The following is a 27,027-nucleotide window of genomic DNA, read 5'->3' on the forward strand; positions in this document are numbered from 1 at the left end:
AATATTCATAAGGTATTGTTATTTGTGTTCATTAACCAACTTTTGTTTGTCACCAGAAATTGAAATGGATGTTACTATCTTTTAGGACCACTAGGAATATTAGAATAATTTCTTTTCCTTTTACTTCTTTTTCTTTGTATGTGTGTATGTGTGTGTGTGGGGGTGGGGGTGGGGGGGGGCGGGAGTGTAAAAATGTAAAGCAAATAGAGTTGGAATATCCTTAAAGGAACCTAGAGCATAGTGCTGAAAATGCAGGGTTTAGAATCAGACTGCCCAAATTTGAACCCTGCTATCTCTCTTAATTTTATACCTCCATCTTTCTGAGCCTCAGTTTCCTCATCTGAGATACTTATAGTACCTACCTACTAGGATTGTTACCGAGATGAAATACTCAATACATATAAAGTGTTTAGAAAAGTGTTTGGCACAGAGTAAATGCTCAATACGTTTTCAATTTTTAATATTTTAATATTATGAGTATTGATACTGTTATATTTCCAAAGCAGTTGGTAAAAAGGTCTATATGGCAACAACATGAAAAATACCCAAAGCTCCCATATTGCCTCAAAGCATTATCAAAATACAGTAGAAATTTCTCTGTGTTTTGCAAGCAGAATTTTCCATTAAATGTACTTGATTCTACTTACATCACCCTTTTCAACTATGTAAACAAAGAAAAGAATAATCAAAATATTTTCAAGTCCCCAGAAATAACTTTAAAAAATGCATTCAGTAGTAAATGAGCACCATCTAGTGGCTACGTGCAAATTCGTCTGTCCGTCTACCACTATCTAGTACTTTCCGATGTGTTAAAACATGATAATGGCAATAATGCAAAGGATACTATTTTCTCCTCCTGGATAGTATTTTGTTCCATGTTATTTTCATAGGTGAAGTACAAGAAAGACATTCAAAACATGCATGAGCCAGTTTCAGATCTCCCAACCTTGTTTTTAGACCATGCTTTGAAAGTCAGCAAAATGCTCAGCGGAGTAAGTGGGTCGTTTGATGGCAGCTGTCCGTGTCCGGTGGCTTCCTCCAGCCGCCGTGCCTGCAGTGCTCTGGGGCGCACCTGCTTGCTTAGGCCTGGCCGGGCGCACCGCTCCCTGAAACTAACTCGTGGGAAAGCAGTCTGCTTGCTTCCGTCCTACCAAAGCTGTTGCTTTACGAGGGTGTTTTTTTTTTTTTTGCCAACTCTTCAACATCTTTTAAATGCAAACGTTCTTGTTGAATAACTACACTTCATAGTTCTTTCTGTCTTTCTTCCTTCCCTTTCTTCTTCTATATTCAGTTCAAGGCTTTAGGCTGGGGGAGGGGGGATGGGGAGGGCGGAATGTCCCGCCCGCGCCCCTATACAGCCTGTGAAATCAATACCAGCATCACACGCCTCACCAAATTAGCCTGACTACATGTAGCAGGCTAATTTTTAAGTTCATGGTTTTGTATGGCCCACAAATGATGTTAGAAATATCCAAATGGCCCTTGGCAGAGAGAAGCCCTCCCCCCCCCCCCCCCCGTGAGAAGATCATGCTCTGAGGTCATAGACCTTTGGTTTTATGCCAGAGCAGAGTGTCTGGTGTCCAGTCGGTCTCAGTAACATAAAAAATTGTCTTAGTCCAATTTGTATTTTCTCTGAAAAGAAATCCTAAAGGTGTTTACATCAACACTGGACTTTTAGTCTTGTGAAGTTTCCCATGTTTTCTTCAGGGCTATCAGGAGGGGAGGGCGGTCTCTCTACATCCTGATGAGTGTTTGGATACACTGCCAAGTGGGTCCTTCTATCGGGATTCATTTCCTGTGCGCTGTTTCAGAGACTTAGTGACGCCACCGATGCTCGCGGTGGATGATCTGGCTCCCCCAGGGCCTGCATTGCCTCCCTCTCAGATGCCCCATGGTGGGCTGGACGCTCATCTGGCCTCAGGTTATTTCCGTGCCTATTTTAATAATTACTCAAAATTATCCAAATTTACTGACAGACTGCTTTGGGCCAGGTACAGATTGGATGCAAAGTGTGTTGGGGCAAGAAATGGGGAAAAGTGAAGAGAATTGTCTTCAGGAGATATGTCCATAGTCATGGATTAAAAAATCCTGAACTCTGTGAAACTCTGGTTCCCCAAACTACTAAATAATGAGATGCAGCTTCAGTTCCGGTTAGAAACGGTCTATCCTTAGCTTTGATGAATGAAACCTGTGTTCATTATGTTGCGATCTTCCTTCCTCCACCACCACCGCTGTCACCCTTCTTACTGTGCTCTGTGCATGTAAGTGATTCATACTCGTAGAGATAATTAATGAATTAGTCTTGATCACTGGTCTTTGGAGGAAAAGCAACCCGTCATTCTGTCCAGTCTGTTGAGCAGAAAATGAAGGTTAGAGGGCTATTGCCCAGAATTAGACTCAGTCCCAGGACACTTAATTCATGCTGCCCTGCTGTTCCAGTGCTCACCCCTGCACCTCTGCACACCTCCCTCTGTTCCTAGCGTGTCCGTTTCAGTTTCAGGTTTTCCTCCATGGCTCACAGGTTCGCTTCCAAATCCAATGTCTCCTGTTCCCTGAGCTGCGTTGTTTACCTTTAGTCTGTCCAGATTTGGTCCTCGCCCTGGCATTTTGCCCTTGCCTCTTCCTCACCCACACTTGGGTTGGATTTACTTAGGACATGAGGATTTATGTGTAAATAAGCCAGTAAAAATACCGTGGTGATAAATTTAAAAATTTGTAACTAGAGGAATGCATGCCACTCATAGACATTTCTTTTCAAGAATATTGACCTTTATTGTATAATAATGGTGAAAATCATAGTTTAATATGAAATTGTTTTTATCATCTCTTCAACAGAGAAAAACCGACAAAGTCATATATTTATTTTATATACCATTATAAAGTTTAAATATTTGTTCAGGTGGTGCTTTTGCCTGGATTATAGACCTTTTGCCCCATAGTAGAATTGTGATTTAATGATAACTTCATGGGAGAGAGAGCTTAAGTCTCAAAAGTGCATTACTCTGAGGATCTATTTATTAAAGTTGTATGGCTCAAATTTATTGTACATTAGAATTGCCTGCTTTTAAATTTTAATGTAAAGGGAATTGGAATTTTGTAGATTTATAAAGGGAACTTAATTTTATTAAAAGATTAGACAAGAGAGTGCTTAATAAGAGGATAATCTGCCAGAGTTAGTTGTCAGTTTATTATAAATGGCTGTTTTTAAAGACCTCTAGACGTCTTTGGTATAAATCATATACACATAGTGTGTAGAATGAAATTAGTGCTTATGAGTTTGTGCAGCTATACTAATTAAATTTTTGAGGGAACAGTTCTCCCTGAAAAATAGAGTTCTAGTGGGTAGCTTTCAGTTTATAACTTTGCATAAATTAAAAATATATATTGTGTGTTGCTCTCTGTAACTACCACTAGGTGGCAACAAAGACTATAATATAAGGAACAGTAAGTATTAAAAGTTCTGCAGATCTTAATTCAAATAGGTTGGGTTTGCTTATTTTATTTTATTTTTTAAAATAGAAGTTTCTGAAATTCTTTGTAACTAAAATAGATCATTGTTTTTGGATAATATTTATTGACCTTTTCTCAGGATCTATTCATTATTCCAGACATAAGATTCTAGGCTTTTTAGTTCTCTATTTTAGCTCTTTTCAGTCAAGATGTATTATGTGAACATCGTCATGAGCTTCCTGGGGCCTTTTCTTCTTTACTTCATTCTAGTTAGAGTTTGGGGGGACATATGTCACTCTAATTGCCTGAATGTGCCTCTGGGGACCATTGATACGTCTCCGTGGAATAGCAGTTCTCATGTGCATCTCCTCCCTCTCGGCACTGGGGCTTCATCCTGTTTCACGCGCAGCTGTCTGGAGCATCTGCCGAGACCATGTCCGTTCCACTGCGGCAGATCCTTCCTGCCCCCTTGCACACGCTGCTCACCTCCCCCTCCACCCTACGAGAATGACCATCATCACCGAAATCCCCATTGCCTCATGCCCTGCGTCTCTGAGAATTACCATTCACTTCTAAAAGTTTTTCCCAAACATGGCAAAATAACTGTGTCCAATACCCACGTATAAAAATTATGAAGTAATTTTTGTCTTATCGGTGGCTATTTTAATAGAGACCTATAGTTGCCAAATTGGCATTCTTAACCATTCTGTATCTTCCAATTTCACTTTTTTGTCTGTGTGTCTAAATCGTCTTAATCCAATTTCTTTACCTTAAAAATTCATTCAAGCCCTGCTGGTGTGGCTCAATAGATTGTCAGTCCCTTGGACTAAGAGGTACCAGTTCTATTTCTGGTCAGGGCAGGAGCCTGGATTGCGGCTGGTCCCCAGTAGGGGGCGTGCAGGAGGCAGCTGATAGATGCATATCACATCAATGTTTCTATTTCTCTCTCCCTTCCTCTATCTCTAAAAAATCAATAAAAACAGATTTAAAAAAGAAAAAAGAAAAATTCAGTCGACTGTACCAGTTTCTCTCCCAGACACTTCCTAATCTCTCCTTTCAGGAAAATTAGATGAATCATTCCTCACTCTCTATGTTCCTTATGACCATCCATCTTCCTCATCTTCCTCGAGAAGCCCTTGTGTACAACATTTCTCTGTCTGCCTCCAACTTTCCTTTCCCCTGTTCTTTCTTCTAGATGCTCTCAAACACATACCTGTTCTAGAATAAGAGCAGGACAGATCACCTCCATTGTGCCCACCTTGCCCCTCCGCTCTGGTCCTGTGCCTGCTTTGGCGTTGCCACTGCCCAGCGTGGTGGCTGTGTTTTGCATCGTGTTTACAGCTAGCTGTCCTCTGCTTCTCTTGAGTGTTTCATATGCTGTTCACTTTGACCACCTACAGCTGGTCCGCGTGGCACTGTCGGTTTGGCTCACTGTTGGAAACCCACATGACCAGCCGACTGCAGGAGGGAACTTGCAGCTTGTGTGTTTCAGTTTGCGTTCCTAAGTATTAGTGGCTCTACTTTGGTTCTGAATTGATTTTCATGTTCTCTGTTTTAGCGAGAATATAGAAAACTTTTTGAAGAAAACAAAGGAATGTATCATTTTGATGCGGATGCTGCCGAACACCTGCACCACAAAGGCAACGCCACCCTCCAGAGTCAGGTACGCCCTCCCCGCAGCCTGGGCCTCCAGCCACTCACTGCGGCACCTCCACCGACAGCCTGAGGCCGCCGGAGGACAAGTGCACCGGAGACAGTGAAGGCTGCTTCCCCAAATCTCAAACACTGTTCCCTCAGCAGTTAACTGAGTTCGGGAAGCCTGAACCATGTTTCCATGTAAAGGCATTTTATAAGATAACAGTAACTTCGTACAATTTAAAACTTACAGTATATGAGTTAAATGATGATCAAATTTCATGACAATTTCAATTTTTTTTATCGTGTACTGATTTGTCATTTTGTGCTGCAAAATTAATTTTCCAGGCACAAAGTTTATTATCTTTTCTCAGTTCAGTGATAAGTGTTATGAAAATATCTTTCCAGTGTATTCTACTTGTTTTTTTCAATCATGAGATTCTATATACTCTGAAACAAATTAAAACAAATAATTTCATGCTGCGTACTTTGAAGTTGGTATCTATATATCTTTTTGTTCTTAGTTTCAATAGTTGCAAAATATGTCATTCTAACATCTATTAAATTAAAATTTGTATCACCCTTTTAAATGTATCCTGTGGAACATAAATTTGATAATGATTTGACACCCATCTTCATTATTTAAAAAATACACAAATTGGCTCTCCTTTAAGGTATGGAAATGGACATTTTTGTTTGTTTGTTTGTTTCTCTTTGCATTCTTATTTTCATTTCACTTGTCCCATAAAATTTTACCATAATGCAGTATGTTATTATACTTCAAACACTTTCATGGATCAGTCAGTCATACTTCTTTGAAACAAAATTATGCCTACAATAGGAATTTTAAAATCTGTTGTTTCCTGGTACCATCAAGTTTTAAGTATTAGAAAATTTCTTTTGGGTTTAAGTATCATTAAAATTATTACTATTTACAACTTAAATCATTTTATTAATTCTTAAACAAAGGAATGTAAATAAAAATACATTTCTGAGTGAAACGAATCATGATCAAAACTTTTCTGTGATTTTAATTTTGTAATTTGTATATTGTTAAAAAAGCCAACTACCCTGACAGCTTACATACATTATAGTTTTTATTATTAGTAGATGGAAAATATAGATTGGCTTATAAACTGAAATAAGATAAGGAGTGGTTGTAATTGAATTAAATAACACATTATTAAATGATGCATAGTGAAACTGAAAGAAATCACATAAAATCTCTGTCTATGGGAAAATTCAGCAATCCCAGAAAACACTGTCCTCCCTTTGACAGAAAGATAGAGACTCACAACTGTGTTTTCTTTTTTGTTCGTGCTTTACTGATAGACATCACAGCTATCACAGGGATCTCTCTCTCTCTCCGCCTCTTTCTTTCTATGTATGTGTATATAAATATATAACTCCATGTATATGGTATATATCTATATATGCCAGCAGTTTAAATACTTTATTCAAATCCTAGAATGACATTACTTAGTAGTTCTAAGTTACTTTTATTTCTTGAAAACTTTTATATATCTTACCTCTTTATTTTCTTTGTATGTCATTAACTACAGGGAACCAAGAGATCAACCTCAATGGCCAGAATAATGTGATTTTTAGAAACAGGATGATTCATTTCAGACATATTTATTTTACCTCGCTCTATTTGCATAAGGGCTTGTGAGCTTAATATGCTTTTTATACTTTTTTTTTTTCAATGAAGGTTAAATACAAAGAAGAATATGAGAAAAATAAGGGGAAATCGATGCTTGAATTTGTTGACACACCATCATATCAAGCTTCAAAGGAGGCTCAGAAGATGCAGAGTGAGGTGAGTCCTTTTGGTTTGTTATCAGCTGTTCAACACACAGTTGATGTTCTGAACCACAGGAAAGCAGTTCAGAATGTTTAGTGGGTCTAGAGGAGCCAGCGCAGGGAGACCCGGGGAATCTCAGTCCGGATCCAGGCACTTGTCGGAGTCACTGGGATCCTCTGGCCCTCGTTTTTCCCGGTTGGCAAATATGGGTATCAGGCCCGGTGAGCTGTTAACATCCCTCTCAGCATCACGTTCTGTGATTATAAAACTGGTACTTTCGAGTTGTATCCATCTAAAAACTGTGAAAAGAGTAGATTAAAGATGAATAGAAAGAGAAGAGCTGGATCCTTTATTTACCCTTTTCTTCCCCTATGACAATAAAACTAACATTCATTCAATACTTGTGCTAAACAATCTGCGCTAAGTAATATGCTAACTCCTTAAATGTATCAGCTCCTTTAATCCTCTTAATGTAATGATGCCAGGTAGACATTATCCCTAGATTGATAATGATTCCGCTGAAAGTAATTGTTTCATCTAAAATTACATATCCAGGAAATGCCGGTGTTTAGGCCTGTGTAGAGTTTTTGTGACTGTTTTTTGCCCTCCTACTCACTTCATTCTCCACTTAAGCGACATGGTCACAGCCATGTATTTCCCTACAGGTTTTGCTCTGTCCCAGGGAGATGTCTTCTGTTCCTGTCTTTCTTCTTAATTTGGTGGTGGGCAGGGAAAAGACTCCAGACACAGAGGTTTTGTCTGCAGCCAACATCCCAATTCTGTGGGTACAACCAGATTATTCCTTCAAAAGCTTAGAAATAATGGGCAGTGGTGTCAGCTGATGCCTCCCCCAGGCCCCCACTCCAGGAAGGCTCAGTGGACGAGACCTGTCCTATTCTCCAACAACAATAGGAAAACAAGGAGAAATAACTTCTGGACAATAAAACCCTCATAGGAATTTTATAAACATATACGTGCTGTTTGTTGAGATGTTATAATTATCTTCTCAGGGAAGGGTTACTCAGACATGACTCTGGCTTGTTGAAGAGTCTTAAGTTGTTCAAGACTTAGAAGAGAAGAGAAAATAATTACTTGTATTTTACATCCTCTTAAGCCAATTAAAACACCCCAAAACATAAAACCCCCTCAAAGAATCAATGGGTGAAGTAGACTAAATTGTCTTAATTTACATGAACTGTTAAGTTGATTTTTCCCCCCACTGGGGATGAACCCTCAAAAGAGAAAAGATTGCCCCAAGTTTAATTCTACTGTACAGAGGGCAAGGACGTCAAAGGGGTCCTCAGCACTGTACACTCAGCGCTGCAACTCCACACAGCCTGTTTCCTGGGGCAGCTCTTGAAGGCTGACAGACAGCGCTTGGCTTTTACCATTGCTGGGTCTCCACAGAACAAGAGGAAAATTGAACGTTGAGAACTGACCAAAAATAACAGTCAGTTGAACTAATTCATCGCTTTTGGTTGGCTGTTTTGGCATCAGGTGTATATCGGCTTCAGTGTTGAACTGTAGTTATGTATTTATTACATGCTCTGAAATTCCCTTACATTGGGGCCCGTGTGTGCTTTTACTAATATTGACTTTCAAATTTTGCTGTTCTGGTTTCTGATATTGTCACTGGGGAGGACTTTTTCTTTGCAGAAGCTGAGGCGTGTTTCCCTTCAGTTACCGCCACTGGCGGTTAGGTATTTAGGCTCAGCGTTGTGTTTCTACTCATCAGGACAAAGACATCTTCTGACAGAAAATATCTTTGGACCAAATTTACACTCTAAATATTTATAGTGTGTAATTTATTCTATGTAATTTAGCATGTAAATTTTATGCTGGAAAAAATAAAATCTAAACAGCTTAGACAAAGTTTGATATGAAATGTATTTAAATGCAGGAGCAGTGAAGTAGATACAGAGAGGTGATGTTTACTCCTAAGAGATGAACTTGACCATGAGCTTCCTGGGGAGTCTGCTATGAGTAACGCTAAGTGTTGATGATCTCAGGAAAAGCCACTCATGTTTTTGTTATAGCCTATAATATGCTTCGCTCACTTCCTTCTCATGCCAGATACAGGATGAATCAGTGTGTTTGCCAGAAGAAATGTCTAAATCTGGTTTTGAAAAGTTCTTTGTCTTCTGTTTCACAAATAGAGTTCTCCTAACAAAAAGCACACTAAAGTTTTTTTTCCCTCTCCTTAGTCATATATTGGCCAGTTCTAGTCATAGTCACCCTTTCTTAATAACTTACTTAAGTAACTTTATTTTCCCCCAGAGGAGAAAGACTTTTTAAAGTATCTGAAATAATATAAATTCAAACATTTATAGTTCACTTTTTTAAAAAGTCCCTCTGGGCCTTGGACCCAGTCCTATGGCACAGTTTTCCTCAACTGTTCTTGGGTGTGTCTGTGGTTCCTTTAACTCGGGGTGTGCTCAGTGCGATTCGTAGTTAGCTTGTTAGTTTAGGTATTTACTTTTTCTCTGGCTCTACCTACATTATTTGTTAAATATGTAACATAAATGTAGGTGAGGAGACAGCTCCTTTTTTTTTGCTTCCCTGTGTTATGGAGAATTTCTTTATATAATTACCCATCTCTGTAATAAGTACATAATGAACCTGGAAATAGCTTCATTTGGCATTAATAACAGTATCATGCAGAATTTATTCTTATCATCTTTGTGAAACAATTTGAATAAAATAGTTAGCTGGTAAATGTTGGCTCTTGTTTGGTAAATAGTTTACATGGATGGATATTTAGACTGTCTTTATAGTCATAAAACATAGGTTCTTATTGACTTGAAAATGTGTAGTTCAACTGGTAGAGTTTAGAGAGCCATAGCCGCCGAAGGGTGGCACACTGTGGGAAGGGCAGGTACGGGTTTGGATTGAGGATCTCCACAATCAGTGGGGTCTTTCATGTCTTTTTTAAAAATTTTTTGTCTTTATTGATTTTAGAGAGAGAGAAAGGGAGAAGGAGAGAGATAGAAACATCTATGAGAGAGAACATCAATTGGCCATCTCCTGCATGCCCCCTACTGGGGATCAGGCCCACAACCTGGGCATGCGCCCTGACCAGGAATCAAACTGGCGACCCCTTGGCGCATGGGTTGACGCTCAACCACTGAGCCACACCAGCCGGGCGATCTTTCATTTCTTATTATGAACGCTTACCTAAAAAATAATTTGTCAGGTTCAAGATAAGATGCTCCTACTCAGCGTAACTTGATTCGAATCAAACTCCATAGATAGTAGATAAATATTCTCAATGCCAAAATCGGTAAAGGAAAATCTTCCTCTCCACCTCCACTACATTTTGCAGAGGGTCTTTTCTAAATTCACAAAACACAAGACAGTAAGAAGGACGATGAGGATGGGAACATTCATGCTGTTTTGGCTGGAATGGGTTTCCGTGGGGCCAGATTTTTTCCTAGTTCACTCCCCTTTGAGTGAACGAGTCAGGTGATCCCATCCCATAGCCAACTTTACTGGTTCTCCTCCCCCAGTGGGCTGATGTCAAACAATAACAGATCATAAGGTGTTAGCCTCACTCACAGTGCTTTCCCAGAGGGAGCTGGTGTTTGAAGATTCGGCTGTGGTTTGCAGAATTCTAAATTTTATGATAAAGCCAGTGTTACTTTGCTGCTGCTAAGAAGACTCTGTGCTGGTAGAGTTATATAAGAAAAAAATATCAATTTTGTTCTGAGGGCTCTTGTTCTATTATTTTTCAACAGTCTAGTATTTTGTTAGTTTAACAATTATGTGGTCTTATTTAACAGAGAGTTTACAGAGAGGATTTTGAGAAAGAGATTAAAGGAAGGTCGTCACTGGATTTAGACAAGACTCCAGAATTTTTACATGTAAAATACATCACCAACCTTCTGAAGGAGGTATGATCCTGATATTTACCATTGAAGATTGCAAAAGAAACTAAAAACTAAAGAAATAACCCTGGAAGTACTTACTTAACAATTCTCTAACAATTCAATGAGTTTCAGATATTCGTCTGTTACTTTCCCCCTCGCTCTGACCCCTCTCACTTTGACCCCCTCCTCATTCTGAGCCCCCTCACTCTGACCCCTCTCACTTTGACCCCCTCCTCATTCTGAGCCCCCTCACTCTGACCCCTCTCACTTTGACCCCCTCCTCATTCTGAGCCCCCCTTACTCTGACACCCCTCGGTTTGAAGCCCTCACTCTGACCCCCCTTACTTTGACCCTTACTAAGAATTTTTTATTTTCATATTAGAGCCAGCTATTTCTTAAACGTACCTGCAGCATTCTCATGACATCTGATACTAGAAATAAGGTGTCCATGTGTGAAGGTCTGGATAAGTGGTCTATTATTTATAAGTGGCTTGTGTTCTAAGTAGGGGAAAACATAGTTAGCATAGAGAACACAGGAACTCATGTCCATCTTTAATTTTATTCTCAGCAGGATTGCTCCCAAATTTAGTGGTACCCTTGGCTCACAATTAGTGTATTAAATGTATTGAGCATGAAGGTCCTCAAATCTAATGAAAATACCATGCTCTCTGTCATCCCTTTCAAAGTTTTGTCTTTGTTGTTGTTTGTTTGTTTGTTTTAAGTGGCTACAAAATAACTTGCTCTGCCAACTCTCTGTTTAAAGAGATTCTCTTTACATTAAAGAAAAGCATTACAAAACTCCATTTCATCCTAAATTTTGAACTGAAGAAATTATTCCCGAAGGAAATGTCTTAAATCAATGAAATAAATATGTGTAATTACCTGTGTAGAAGAGCATCCTGTGAAAACTAAATGCCAGCTGGCCTTTACCACTTAACTGCATTTATACATTTAATGTGGTTCACTGCTGTGATCTGTGTTAGTCTGAAATTGGCATATAATTTATGGAAGAGGTCTTTTGACACCTTGTATTTTCTCCCTTTCGTTCCTATAAAGTAGTTGGAAATTGAAAGCTAATCAAATGGCAACTTTCTAGTATTATTGACCTCCATTTAAAAATTATTTGCTAATTATGTAGATTTTTGAAAGGGGTATCTTTTCATCATTTATGTACAAATGACAACATGAGATCTCTTTTGAGATCCACAAATGACTTAATGACTTTACTATAATACTTGTCTTTTTCTTTTATTCCTCTTTTTGAGTGATTTTTTTTTTTTTTTTTTTTAGATTTATTGATCAGGATAGAGAAAAGGCCCAGAAGTATATGATTAAAAATCTTTTAATTAAGTTACAGAGATGTCTAATTGTAAAAAGGTACTCTTAGTAACCTAATGAAATTGTAACTTCCTTTTCTAAATGTAAGCATTTAGCTTTAAATAATTTTGCATTCTTTTTACTTTATTATGGTTTTCACATTGATGTTGCCATTTAGAGTGTTCAATATATCATTTTGTTTTATTTCCTTTGATTCTCCCATTATCTTTTAACACTGGTAAATCAGTGTTTTTATTTTCACTTTGCCCATGTGGAAATCAAGGCTCCTTAACTTAAAGTCTCTTGAAGGTCACATGGCCAAATGGTAGAAACAACTCTGACTTTGCTCCAGGTCATTTGGCGCCAGAGTTCTTTCCAAAATTGCAGGCAGGTCATTACAGTGTCTCATAGGCTATTAGTTAAGCAGAGGACCAGCTAATTTAATTATACTGGACAAAGAGAAAAGTGACATGAAATGAACCCTAGAATTAACTGGAACATGGTTTCTTGTCATTAAGGGCAGTCTCATTTTTCATAAGTGCAACTTAGTCGAATTGGATTAAGATACTGTTTGCATAATGAGGTTAGTAAGAAAACAAGAAATTCATTCATACAAAAAACTCGTTATACATATGTTAGTAAAAACATTTAGGTCTACTTAAAATATAATATATTTTAATATATTATACTATACTATAATATAATAGAATCTCATCTATTTTAAGATGAGATTCAAACTATGTATTATCAATCTGTAGGAAATTAGTAGGTTTTATGAGTATGAATAAAATGGAAACTGATTTTAAAATTTTGGCTATACCAGTCCTTTTGATTTTGTAATTTCTATTCTTTTCAATTATGTTCTTTTGGTGATTCGTATTTTATAGACAGCTTTTGAAGAAATACTTCAAATAATGAATAAGATGCATGTATTCCTAAGATCTGCCTCATCATTTGAAGGGAAGACATCTTTTTGAAAATGTGGCATCAAGCCCTGGCCGGTTTGGCTCAGCGGTTGGAGCATTGGCCTGCGGACCAGAGAGTCCTGGGTTTGGTTCCAGCTAGGGGCATGTACCAAAAAAGAAAAGAAAAAGAAAAGAAAATGTGGCATCAATATGGTACCAAAATATATTGGAAGAAGGATGAGAGCAAAAAGACTGATAGCATAGGAAGCCACTCTAAACATGTTTAAAAGAAAACATTTCAGTAGGAAATAAAGCACAACTGTGCGGAGTCTGCTTCATTCTTTTCTAGAAAGAGTTTCTCCTTTCTGTGGCCTCTAGAAAATCAGGAAAACTGTGTACAGGTTAAAGAGCTTCCCAGCAGATTTCAAATTGTAGTATTTCTTGTCTCATAGAAGGAATATAGAAAAGATTTGGAAAATGAAATCAAAGGGAAAGGAATGGAGCTTAATTCAGAAGTTCTTGATATTCAAAGAGCAAAACGAGCGACTGAAATGGCTAGTGAGGTGAGTATATTTATTTAACAACTGGGAATGCAGGGGGTTTTAGCTGATTTTTTAATCTATAGTTCTTTCTCAAAGATTTTGTATCTTTTAGTAGATACAAATATAAATGTAATAGAGAATTTTATATATAAAATATATCTATTCTATATATCCCACACCTTTTATGTGTGAGATGATTATGAGTAGCTAGTAAGAAGCCTTTTTACCAATCAATGAATTAAAAAATGTGATACTCTTTTTATGTGGTATGAAAAAAATGACCATTTGCCCATTTTGGAGACAAATCTATATTATAAGCCAAAATAAGTTTATGAGATATAACTTGAGCTTTTAAGCAAGTAAAAGGCAGAAGATTAGGAAGCTGTGTTGTGATCTATCGATGAGTGTAGTTTAAATGTTAAATCTCTGTATAACATGAAAGTGGCCACTGCTCTCTGTACGTGAAATTTGCAAGAAGGAATGAAATGCCTCCAAAGTGCATTCAGCCCTTGAATTCTTGTATGTCATTACTTTGGTATCAAATAATGGCACTGTGCTTTGAGGAGGATCTGGCTGAATTTGGCAGTGAAAAAATGCAAAGCTTTATACCCATTTGTTAATAAACTGTGGCAATAATGATGATTATGACGACCCTATTAGTCAGGTTGCAAATGATAGAAACCCAACTCAAACTGGGTTAAACAATAAAGGAAATGTTTTGAGTTATTACTAGAAAAGTCCAAACATCAAGTTTCCTTTGGGTTGGAATTCAAAGGTTGTCTCTCTTCCTCATTTATTACTTCTGTTATCTTCTCTGTTGCTTCATTCTTGGGAGTCTGTCTCTAAGTGATGGCCCCTTTTAATGACAAGATAACTCATATCTGTGGCCAGTGATCCCAGTGGGAAGTGAGCATCTGTGTTCTTATAGTTATAACTTAAGCCCAAGGATTGAAACTCATCGAATCACCTTCTATCCTGTGCCCACACCTGACCCAATCATTACGTCTGGGATCAGGGGAGTGTAATGCACTGATGACCTAGATGGTTCTCCTGTCACCCATTTGTATAGTTAACTTCCTAGGTAGTTTAACAATGTTTTAAGTATAAAATATTCTAAGTTGTTATGTGTTTTTAGAATTTATGCACTCATCTTTGACCATATCCATGTTCTTTAAATAAATTGAAGGAACCATTAAAAGCATTCTAGTGGAATTACAAATGCATGTGGGGAGTAGGGAAGTCAACCCACCAAAGTGTATGGATTGAGAGGGGTTAGAGGTGATTCCTGACAAGAAAACTGTGGAACTCTGTGCCAGAAGAAGGAGGAATGGATGCTGGGCAGACAAAAACAGCAGATGTTCTCTATGATGTTTGGCTTACATTGTCATCACATTTTCCTACATTAATAATTTTCTACAAATTATTTTATTATGGTGACATATCCAGTACACATTCACAGGTAGATCTCATGATCACTTGTCAGCGATACTTGAAAAAATTGTCTTTAACTCTCAATGGCAGAGTCTAGGCAGATGCAGTTGAACGGCAGGTGGTGGCAGGAGCCGCTGTAAGGCAGTGTTCGGGTGTGGGAGCAGGAGGCCAGAGGAAGCTTGAATGAACACCCCTCATAGTGATCCTGCGCGAGGAATCATTATTCCCAGTTCGCATATCGGTAAACATTTCCAGCGTCACACTGCCGTCAAGGCCTCAAAGTCGGTCTCCTTTCTACACATCCACTCGCTTAAACCTGCCTCCCTGTCCTGCAGACCCCAAGACAATTGTCAGTGAAGAGTCTCACCTGGCAACTGCCTTCTTACAGTAAAAAATCTTCAGAGCTTTATTTACTTTCCTTCAGTGAGAATAGTGATTATAGTTCTAAGTAGTTCAGAGAATTTCGGCGATCATTCAGAGCACAAAGTAAGCTGTGTTGTTTTTTTCCTTATTCTTTTCTTTATACACATGTGTAGCCATTATTTTGGTATCACTGAATACAGCTACATGATTGTCTCCTGAGTGTCTGAATGTTGTGAAATGTTGCTGTTTTCCAGAAGGAATACAAGAAAGACCTGGAGTCAGAAATTAAAGGGAAAGGAATGCAAGTTGGCATTGACACCCTCGAGATACAACATGCCAGAAAGGCTTCTGAGATCGCTTCTGAGGTTAGTAGAGTAAGCGAAGCAGACCTTGAGACTCATGTTTTGGAGCTTAACAAATCATATTAGCAACTTGATTAGGACATTGGATTTTCCAAAACTTTCTGTGACTAGTTTAACAGTTTGGAATGGAAACCATTTCAAATTATCATGCTTATTTAAAAATTTACAGTTTCTGCTTCGCTCATTTCCTTGAAATATATCAAAGAAAACTCGAGGAAAGGCATTTTTATATAACCCACACATGTGCACACACACATATCTTACCTTATCCTATAATGCAACAAATTTCATGTTAATCTATGCTATGATAAATGTTTTCATACTACTTTTCTTTAAGGACAGATGATGTGCTACTTGATATTTCTGTGTGTCCAACTTTCTGAGCAGATCTTGAAAATCACATATGAAGACTAACATGATATTGATAGCCATTTCTGTGTGATTTGGTTGCATGTTCTCAATATTCTCTGTTGACCTCATCATCATGCCTGTAATTTCTATAGAGTCAGCATTTGGGTTTGAAGTATTATATATCCTCAATGACCGTGTTCTTTTGTCTAATACCATTTCCTCTTCAAGTAATACATGCAATGACAGGATGTTAATTTAGAAGTTCTGGCTTAGATGCTGTGATATGATAGATATCAGGTAACAAAGTTGTAGGAGTCAGACCACATGCGTATTTTCCAAAGGAAATACCCCAGAATTGATTCCATACCTCTTGAACTTCCCCCCAAACTTTCAAGAATATAAAAGGGTCAGTGGAGTGGAGAGTATTTGGGAAGAAATGCTTTTATTAGAAGTCTATGTAAAGAGAAATTTGGGGATACAAGTTAAGGGGTGCTGCTTATATCCAGGCTGATCGTGGGGATGCTTCAGTGGGGCTCCCCGGAGCTGTGATGTGACGTGTGCAGTTGGAAGAGCTAGCTCAGGACCGACTCCAACTCAGGACATCTGGAAGGCGGAGGGAGCTGACTAACTGCCAGCGAGTCACTGGTGTGTGGGATCTGCCTGCATCCCCGGGGCTTGGCACTTGCCAGGAGGGTGGGGTGGCCACAGTTGGTTTAGAGAAGGAAATAGGGGGTGGCATAGAATTCTTGATTTATAGGGGTCCCATTTAGAAATGGCAGAGGGGAAATACATGCCGAACACGTCTTAGAAACCTCCTTTCACGCTGACCGATTCTTTTCTCCTCTTGAGAAATAGCCTTTGTTACGAGTTTGTTGTAGAGCCGTCCAGATCTGTATTTATGTATATGTGTATAAGCGTACATTTGTCCACACACAGACTTACAAAACTTAAATATCATGGACTTTGTTCTGTGCTTGCTTTTCTCACTTAATAGTACAGACTCTTTTCCATGTCACTTCATATGGTTTTACCTCATTCTTATAAAAAAAATTTAAGTGTTCTATAACATAGATGTGAATACGTAACCATTTACCTCTTGATGTTTCATGGGTAGTTCCACATGTACATGGCATGTACAGTGTATTATAACAGGGACTCAACATTACATGCCCAAACCAGAACGCTTAATTTTTCTTCAGATCTGCTTCCGTTTTGTACCTCCTTCTTAGCAAGTGGCATCACTGAAACCCCAGAAGTCACTTTGATTCCACTTGTCAGCAGGTTTTATTGACTATACCCCCAAGATGTTTCCCTAAAGCCATCTCCTTCTCCTCACCTCTGCCACCTAAATTATTGCAATAGATTCCTCGTCAGAATTTTGTCCAAGCTACCACCTCTGTCACCTAAATTATTACAATAGATTCCTAATCAGAATTTTGCCCCCATACAATCTATTCTCTGCACAGCATCCAAAACAGAATTAAATTGTTACTCCCCCCACTTAAAACTTTCTAGTCATGTCCAGTGGAGACGTCATAACCTTTGCTTTGGCGTTCAAGTCCCCCCCCCCCCCCCGCCCATCCTCATACTGTACCTGCCTTCCCTTGTTCATCAGGCCCCAGCCACACAGGCTGCCAGTTTGTGCCTCCACAGGTTTTAGGGTCTTTGTACAGCTTTGTTGTCTTCCTGAAAGTCCTTGCCCTAGTCTTTGCCTGATTAGTTCTTTCTTGTACTTTTTCTCCTTAATCATTTAACAGTACTTTCTTTCAGTGACCTCCTTGGGCTTCTGAATAACTATCTGTCTTGTAACTATCAAATCACTTCTGATAATGCTCTGAAATTTTTGTTATTTTGAAGAGGGGGTGACACCCAGTGTTAGTTCAAGGTACTGAATTGGAGTATGGGGTGGGGGGAACTCAGGGCTGCAGAAGAGTTTTCAAAATCATCCTTACAGGACCGAGAGTTGAAGCCAAAAGAAAGCATCCTTTTACTGGAGGAAAGAAAGTGGAAAGAACAGAAATTTTGTTACCCAAAGAACAGGCTTCTACAACGAATTACTTTTATGAAAGGTTGGAATGTTATGTCTTTCCTTAGTAGGGAATAGATTAGTTTATTCAATGACATGCTGATTTAGATTTCTCTGGGTACCTTGGGATTGTATAATAAGAAAATGGTACAAATTTAGTTATTAAGAACCTAGGGGGAAAACCGGTCTAGAGGAGTCAGCTGTACTTTGGTTACATATGGCCCAAACCAATTTTGGTGATGTTGTTATATCTTTGTAATTCAAAGGTCTTATTTGCATATAATCATAGCCATGTCCCTTTCTTTAAAAAAATATTTTTCTTTATTGATTTTAGAGAGAGAGGAAGGGAGAAGGAGAGAGAGATATTAACATCAATGAGAGAGAACATTGATTGGCCGCCTCCTGCATGCCCCCCACTGGGGAGCGGGCCCACAACCTGGGCCTGTGCCCTGACTGGGAATCGAACCGGTGACCTCTTGGTACATGGGTTGATGCTTAACCACTGAGCCATGTCGGCTGGTCAGCCATGTACCATTTTGCCCAATTGGCAGGTTTTCAAATCCTTTTCAATGAGAGTTTGGGACATTGCCATAGTACAAATGTTAGTTTTTAAAGTAAAGTCAGTGTGGTATATTGTTACATGCATGATTGATCCCCAATAGCCAAACTTTCCAGTACCTAAGGGCTTGACCATGTGATCTTCTTTAGTCAATGTGACATTAGCAAAGATGCCTCAGGCAGAGGCTGGGAAAGGAAGAGTGCGTTGGGGCTTGCCCTCTTGAAATGTAAATTTCATCATGTTGTTCGAAGCTTTCTATTTTCGTATGCATCGATAAATAACTGGTGTAACTGGTGTCCTCTGTAGTCTATTTATGGGCTATAAAATGCTTTTAGATTTGAAGGTTCATGTCGGAAAATTAAATGACATACCTTCTACCACAGGGCCTTGGTGGCTGTCTGTGACAAGTGCCTAAGTTCCTACATACATTGTCCTTCAAATGAAGGGTTTTGTTTAGGGACCTTCAGAAACTTGCTGAAAACTTAGAGTTCTTTACAGAGACATAGTCATATTTCAATGTTATTCTTTTGAAAGGTAAACACGATTACTTGAACTTTTATTTTAAAAAAAGTGAAACAGACTCTAGGCAAGAAAAATAGGGAGATTTATGAGTAGAAGTTAGGGGAAATACAATATTTATCTGAGATTGAGATTTTTATTTATAACTTCTCTAAATTTAGAATATCACAAATAAGCAAGATAACATTTACTTTAAAACACAGAATATACAAATCTAGAATATGTCAACACAATGGGAAATAACTGTTTTGGAAGAAGTGTAATTAGATATTGTCAATAGGTTTTTTTTTTTTCCTTACTAAAATTTTTCATTGAAAAATAGCACGCATCCATGCCCTGGCCAGTTTGGCTCAGCAGTTAGAGCATTGGCTTGTGGTCCAGAGAGACCCGGGTTCGGTTCCCGCTAAGGGCACGTACCTCGGTTGCAGTTTGTCCCCGGTCCTGGTTGGGTCGTGCGGGTGGCAGCCACTTGATGTGTCCCTTTCACATTGATGTTTCTCTCTCTCTCTCTCTCTCTCTCTCTCTCTCTTTCTCCCACTCTATCTGAACAAAAAATGGAATAATATCCTCGGGTGAGGATTAAAAAAAAAAAAAATAGCACTCATCCAGAAAAGTGTTTAATCATACAGCTTGCTGAATTTTATAATTATTAGTTTTAATGTATGACAAGAGTTTCTTAAGACTTGTGTGTGTGTAATTTTTGTATTTTGTAAGTAACAGATAATCCAACTCCAGCTAGCTCAATATTTGTGTTTTTTATCCTCACCTGAGGACATTTTTGCATTCATCTTCAGATAGAGTGGGAGGGAGAGAGGGAGGAAGAGAGAGAGAAACATCGATGTGAGAACTGGTTACCACCCACACGACCCCAACCAGGGCTAAGGGACAAACTGCCACCAAGGTATGTGCTCTTAGGGGGAACTGAACCTGGGTCTCTCTGGTCCACAGGCCAGTGCTCTAACCACTGAGAAACCTGCCAGGGCACAAACAGCAGAGAAATTCTTGGGCAAAGTCTGATCTAGGACTCAGACAGTGTAATTTAGTCTCCATCTTTTGGTTCTTAGACAGGCTTTCTTCTTGTGTTTGCAAAGAGCCATCTAGCAGCTCCTGGGGCTACTTTTCTCACGTGCAGAAGGAAAGAGAATCTTTTGATAGCTTTTGAGGAAAAAGAACACACCCATCTCTGAGTCGATCATTAAGAGCCAGGGATGGGGTATAATGATGGATTTAAGTCCAGCAGGGCCCATGCATCTGGGCAGTCTTACCCAAGCTGAGTATCTTAGAATGGGGGAGCAGTGGTAAATCAGGGAGCTAAACAAGAGAAGAGAGGGGTCAGAGTTCAGGGAAACCAGCAGTTATTCATCACAGAGAGAAAAGCGACAGTTTTACCATCCCATTTCACTGATATTCATTAACTGAATGATATAGTAAGCTATAATTTATCAATTTTATCATATTGAAATATAAAATTTCCCCTGGACTAACTATGATTTCTTTCATAATTCAGGTGAGTAGAAAAAAGCCTCCGGATTACTTTTGAATAAATCATTCCAAGTCATGTATCCACCACATGGGAACTGTAGTTGTAGAGAAATAAAAGAAACAAAGGTCCAGCCTATCTCCAAAAGACATGATTCTGATGTTGAAATGACATCAAAATTTTCAAATTATTTGAGTCCTGACTGCATGTTTTATTTTCTACAGAAAGACTATAAAAAAGATCTGGAGACTGAAATTAAAGGGAAGGGCATGCAGGTGAGCGCAGTCACGCTCGACATCCAGAGGGCCAAGAAAGCTTCCGGAATGGCCAGCCAGGTGAGACCCAACAGCATGCGGAGTTTAAAACAAACTGTGTATAGAAGGTGTACACATGGTATCTCCACACGTGTGGCTTTGAGGTTCAAACACATAAATGTCTACATTGCTTTGGAAGGTTAAGCAAAGCTCTGAGGATTCTTTTCTTTTCAGATAGAATATAAGAAAGACTTGGAAAAGGAAATCAAAGGAAAAGGAATGCAAGTGAGCATGGACATTCCGGACATGATTCGAGCCAAGAGGGCGTCTGAAATCTACAGCCAGGTTGGTAGACAGAGAGGCTGCTCAGAACAGTGTGGTCTAATATCTAGTCACCATGTGTTTTATGCAATTCTGATTGGTACCTTTCCGAGGGCACGGAATTCAAAGTCAGTGCCCTGTCTTGTAAAGGAACCACTGGCCAGACTTAATTCACTTCCCTAATGAAAGGGACAACTGCTGCAGATTCAGTGCAACGGACATTGTGCACTGTCAGAGCTCCCTGCGGGGCCCCTGTTTTGTGTTCAAGGACATTTTGACCTTTTTTTTTAAAAAAAAAACACAACTCTGTTGCATACTTGGCTTTAATGTTCACTCTACAGAAACAAGATTACAAATGAGTTGTCTTTTACCCCTTTTATAATGAATAATATCGTTAAAATTATCAGCTCCAACTAAAACTAAAAGTGAGAAAAGTACACAAAGTGTGAGGTGAAGTGAATGTTAACAAAAATTAGGAACTAAGTTTTCTTGGTAAGATGTAATTTGCCAGATTTATCTTGATACAGGAGAAATAATGACCAGAAAAGAAAGTATTTAATGGAAGAATAATTAAAATCTGATTTGAGCAAAAATATTTATTAGTGAAATATTTCCTTGCTATAAAATTCACAAGGAAAAGAATGACTCCCAGTGGAAAATAATTAGTAAAGGGGAATGAGAAAAAAATGGTTATGGAAAACTGACCAAGGAACTAAATTTGGTTAATGGAGTTTATGCTTAAAATAAGTTTTAACCAAATTTGCTAAAATTCTGATTAAAATGTAAGCAAGGAGTCTAAACATCTGCTAAAAAAATGTATCAAGATGGCAGAGTCAATGTCAAAGGAGTTGTCTGCTTCTCAGTGTCCTCTGATGACTCAGCAGTTGGGATGGCCCTGATGTGCATCTGTCCTCAGTGTCTCATGATGGCATTTGAACTTGGAGAAGTTGACTCTAACCACCTCGGCGGAGCTAATATCCGAGATAATTACGTAAAACAGATAAGTGGCCATTTGAGTCAGTGGAGAGAAGTTGCTATCTCAAGAATACCAAGCTCATTCATTCATTCGGCAAATACTTCCTGAGCACCTGTTTACATGCAAAATTAGATACAGTTTTGCTCTTGGGGAGGTGCAGGCTAATCTAATAATCAAGTAAGCTTGCAAGGAGAGTATTATGAACCATGATACAGGCTACCAGAAGGTAGAGGGTTCAAGAGTAAAGGCTCTCCAGAGGAGATGATGCCTCAGCTGTCAGAATTTCTATTACCAGTGTTGATTGTTTTTTAGTGTGACCCAAGGATACATCTGATTTTAAGTAATATTGATTATTTTGGATACAATGGAATTCTAGAGGATGTAATGATGCTATAGTGCATTTCATCATGAACAATAGTTACCTTTCCTAACAAGCAGTAGTATACCATAATGGTTAACAGTACTGATTTTGGAGTTAGAGTGCCTGGTTTTAAATCCTAGTTCAGACACTTCTTAGTTAATGACTCAGTTTCCCCATCTGTAAGAAGGAATAATGATAGTATCTGTTTGTGGGTTAATTGAATGAGCTAATGTGTGTTCAATATTTAGAACAATACCTATTACACAGTAAGTATAAGGTAAATGCTGTTACTAGTAGAAGGTATTGCCCAGGTTGTAGAAGAACTCATAAGAGCATTTAGTAGGTAAAAAATGGAAACTTTTTATTTAATTTAATTTATATACATATTTAATTAAAAATGTTTTTATTGATATTTTTAGAGAGAGAGAGGAAGGGAGAGAGATGAAAACATTGTTCTGTTTGCCTCCTGCACACCCTCTACTGGGGATGGAGACTGCAACCCAGGCATGTGCCCTGACCGGGAATCAAACTGGGACCTCTCAGTCCATGGGACACTGCTCAATCCACTGCGCCACTCCAGTCAGGCCAAATTGATCTTTTTTTAAATCCTTACTTGAGGATATGTTTTTATTGACTTTTAGAGAGAAAGGAAAGAGAGAGAGAGACGGCGGCGGGGAGGGTGAGAGAGAGAGAGAGAGAGAGAGAGAGAAACATCAATGTAAGAGAAAAACATTGACTGGTTGCCTCCCGTACACACCCTGACTGGGGATAGAACCCACAACCTAGGTATGTGCCCTGACTTGGAATCGAATCCGCAGACTTTTGGTGCACAGGAAGACGCTCCAATAAACAGAGCCTCCCAGCTAGGGCTCAGATGTATCTTTATCTGAAGTAGGAACAGAGCATAAACCCAGAAGCATGACAACAAGTAGGTATAGAAAGCCAGGCTACTTGCAGGAACTATGGGGCAACTTTGAACAGAGATGGGACTGCTCACAAAAGAGTAGGTTTTACACATAAAGGGGCATAGAGGTCAAGCCCTCTTGGGGCGTGGGATGGGCTGGGTGGGAACCACTGCCTGAGCACAGGCTGTTTCCTGGACTGTTGGCCCACTCTGTGAGCATACTCCCTTTATTTTTGCTGTTGCATCAAAATCTGCCTTGAATCGTAAGATACAACTTACAGCCATGTGGTATAGTAGCATTGGAAGTAGTATTACTATCATTTTCTCTGTCTCTGTTTCTCTCATGTGTGCACATACACAAAGTTTCAGATTGATATTAACTGTTTATATTTCTAGAAAAAGTATAAAGATGAAGCAGAGAAGATGCTTTGTAACTATTCTACTGTGGCAGATACTCCTGAAATTCAGAGAATTAAGACAACTCAACAAAACATTAGTGCAGTGAGTAGCTGCTATTTCTTTTCAGATGCCTCCTTGAAATTTCATTTTGTAAGAAAGGCCTTTCCCCTCACTATCTGATATTTTGCTGTATTGCTTGAATTTTCTATCAAATGTATTAGCTTTATTTCTTTATTATGATTGTTCTAGAATGACAAATTAAAATTTTCTTCTTTGGTACAAGTTACAATTATTTTTAACTGGATTTTAAAATGCCACTCAGGAAAGAGGTTTTAATCTTCTACACAGATTTTACCTTGAAGATGAAAATAGTCATATGAAGTGATTTTCTTTCCCGTCATTGATTATATGCACTGATAATATATTTAGGAATTTACTAGTTTGTAACCAATTCTTAAACTTTCATATTTTTATTTTGAGCAATAGGAATTGTATCAGCACCATTTATTAAGAGATTGAGTCTATGTGTAATGGATATATAAACTTGAATTCTAAAATGCTAAAAACTGACCACACAGCTAGTATTTTAATGTGGAATTAGCTCATTTAGTGGTTAAGCAAATGTCTCATCAAAATATAAATTCTATGAAGTCTGATTACTTCCAGAATATTTTCTATTTTCTAATAAGTTGTTAAGTACTAATGCTGGACAAGTACCTCTAGGTCTTCATAGTCAGGCTGAGCTAAGCATTGGAGCCTGTTGGAAGGCAGAGTCTGAGAAAGGCTGTTTTGGCCCTTATTTCCCATGATTTCACTGTATTCTAGATTTCTCGCTTGGGGAAGAGAACATCTCTTCTGTCGCACTCTCCCAACCCTGACTAGGGCCTGCTGGGTTACCACAGGTCAAGGGAGGGACTCGTTCTGTCCTCATGGCTTTCTTGTAATTCTATTTTTCTTCCAGTTTTTTTGGTACAGCACTTTTGTTTTGGGTTTTGCTATGTCTTGGGAAGGGGTAGATGTTGGTAGAGGTGGAGAGACATGGGAAGGTTAATGAATAAGTGGAAGGAAAATACTGAGTTATGTTGATGATGATAAAGCTAATATTTTCACTGAAGAGGAGGAGGGCAGCTTTGTGTTTGGAGATTAACACTTGCTTAAAATTTCATGTTGTTTTTTAATTAAATGATAACTGCTTAGTGAGCTTTTATAATATGCACTTTGATTTTTCTCAAATACCCATGTAGCATTTATATTTGAAGAAGGAAACTCTAGTTCTCTCATTTATATTCTTAGAGGAAATAATCTGTAGCCATATAAGACACCAAGCATGCCTTAGGACATGTATCAGAGGGTTACTTGTAAGATTATGGCATTTGAAACCAAAGTTGGACATTTATTCTTATAATGGATTATTTAATTGATTAATGTATCAATGGTACTCATAAATACAAGCTGTATTCCCATTACTCTAAGAACTGAAAAATTGTCATTCTTTAATAAGAATTGAGTCTAGGGCTTAAATGCTAATAAGCATATAGTTATTCTTTTCCTTCTCTTATAACAAAGGTACTTTATAAGAAAGAAGTAGGAGCTGGCACAGCAGTTAAAGATACTCCGGAGATTGAACGAGTGAAGAAAAATCAGCAGAATATTAGTTCAGTAAGTTCTCGATGGCATTAATTATTCTTTCCAAGAGCAAATGTGAGTTAGATAAATGCTTTTCATTCTCTACTAAACTGGTTGCCTTTTTCTGTTATCCTTACTTTGTTGACTGCTAGTTCATCAAATGTCAAAGGCTTGCTCCCTTGAACCTGAAGCAGTGTTCCATCTTGCTTATCATAGGGATCGGTCCCTTTAATCGTATAGTCGTGGAATCTAGGATTAGATTGTATCCTTTAAAACAGAATTTTCACTGTATTAAAATTTTCAGAGAAAGGATACATTTTAGTACTTGGAAGAAAGGAATTTTACCCTGGAGAATGATTAAAGGCTTTCGAGTATTTATTTGATGTCTTAAGAGAAAGTTTCAAAGGCCTCATTTGCCTCCACTTCTTCCAGCTTCCAGCAAAGGGCAACATACACCTTAACTACGATTTGTAAGTGACCTCACCTTCCGATTCCTTTTGAGCCAGGGGGAAGGGCAGGGAGGTGCTTAATACTGCGGGTACAATGACAGAATTGCTTGACCTTGACGATGGATAATTGCTATTCTTCCACGTATGTTTATTTTTTGTTGAGGAAGTCAAAAGGGTTCTTTTTTCAAATCCCTTTTCTGACCTTCTCTTCACCTTCACCCTTGGCAGCAGAGCCTTTCTTTAAGTAATCCGAGGGAAAATTCCTTGATTCGACTCATCTGTCGGGAACTCTAATGGTCAGGTGGCGTTCATTTCAGAATATGAGCGTGCGCTGGCATTTGGGCAGAAGGGGCAGGAGAGGCAAGTACTACTGTGGTAAAACATGTTTCAAAATGAATTTATAAAAAGTCTACAGAATGCTGGTGCAATAAAACCTGCGTAGCATGAATGAACTCTCTCCTGCAGAAGGTGTTCGGGGGAGGGTCTGATGGTGAGGGAGCATCAGCGTGGTGCGCTCGCCATGGAGACAGCCTGTCTCGGGTCCGGTCGAGAAATTAGTTTGGCATAGAAGTGTACAATGTTTGTTTCCTTCACTTTCGAATGATAATATTTGAAATGTAGCCATCAGCGTACCGGAATCTAATGTTATAAATGTTCTGTAGCATGCAGTTCTATTGCCTACAGTGAAATGACTGTGGCATTTTGATTAGTTTAGAGTCCTGTGGAAAACACAAATGTTCATCTTTAATCATGTTTAACTTCTCACCCGAGGAAAAGCACGCGAAGTAGTGCAGTATATCATTCCTTCTGCCAGCGTCCGCTGCCTCTTCCAGCACACAATAAACGCACCGTTCTGTATCTCTGCGAGGTTGGGCCATAAACTCCTGCTTAGTATTCAAATGGAAAGTTGCCCTTTCAAGATTAGCTAGATCTGTCAAACCAAGATATGATTCTCTAACATTTAAAGATCTCAACATTTTCCACCTCCAGAGTACAAGCCTTTTAGCTATTAGTTTTCCCTAAGAACAATTTTTGAATCCTATTTAGAGGTAGCCTGTTTCAGTGTACCCTCACTTTAACTCTTTTGGATCCGGACTAAACTGGCATTACCACTCGCGTTAACTGCA

The 27,027-nt window shown here is 38.7% G+C and overlaps 1 protein-coding gene across 1 annotated transcript in view; it reads left to right on the top strand.

The window, feature by feature from the left end:
* Positions 1 to 27,027, top strand: part of NEBL (nebulette) — a 113,813-nt gene that overhangs the window by 32,806 nt on the left and 53,980 nt on the right. The window contains 10 exon segments of the mRNA XM_036277383.1: positions 891 to 992; positions 5,009 to 5,113; positions 6,797 to 6,904; positions 10,669 to 10,779; positions 13,430 to 13,540; positions 15,568 to 15,678; positions 20,835 to 20,945; positions 21,099 to 21,209; positions 23,823 to 23,927; positions 25,392 to 25,484. Coding sequence (XP_036133276.1) covers positions 891 to 992; positions 5,009 to 5,113; positions 6,797 to 6,904; positions 10,669 to 10,779; positions 13,430 to 13,540; positions 15,568 to 15,678; positions 20,835 to 20,945; positions 21,099 to 21,209; positions 23,823 to 23,927; positions 25,392 to 25,484 — 1,068 coding nt within the window.

This window comes from Molossus molossus, unplaced genomic scaffold, assembly GCF_014108415.1.
Source record: "Molossus molossus isolate mMolMol1 unplaced genomic scaffold, mMolMol1.p scaffold_m16_p_1, whole genome shotgun sequence".
Classification (NCBI taxonomy): domain Eukaryota; kingdom Metazoa; phylum Chordata; class Mammalia; order Chiroptera; family Molossidae; genus Molossus; species Molossus molossus.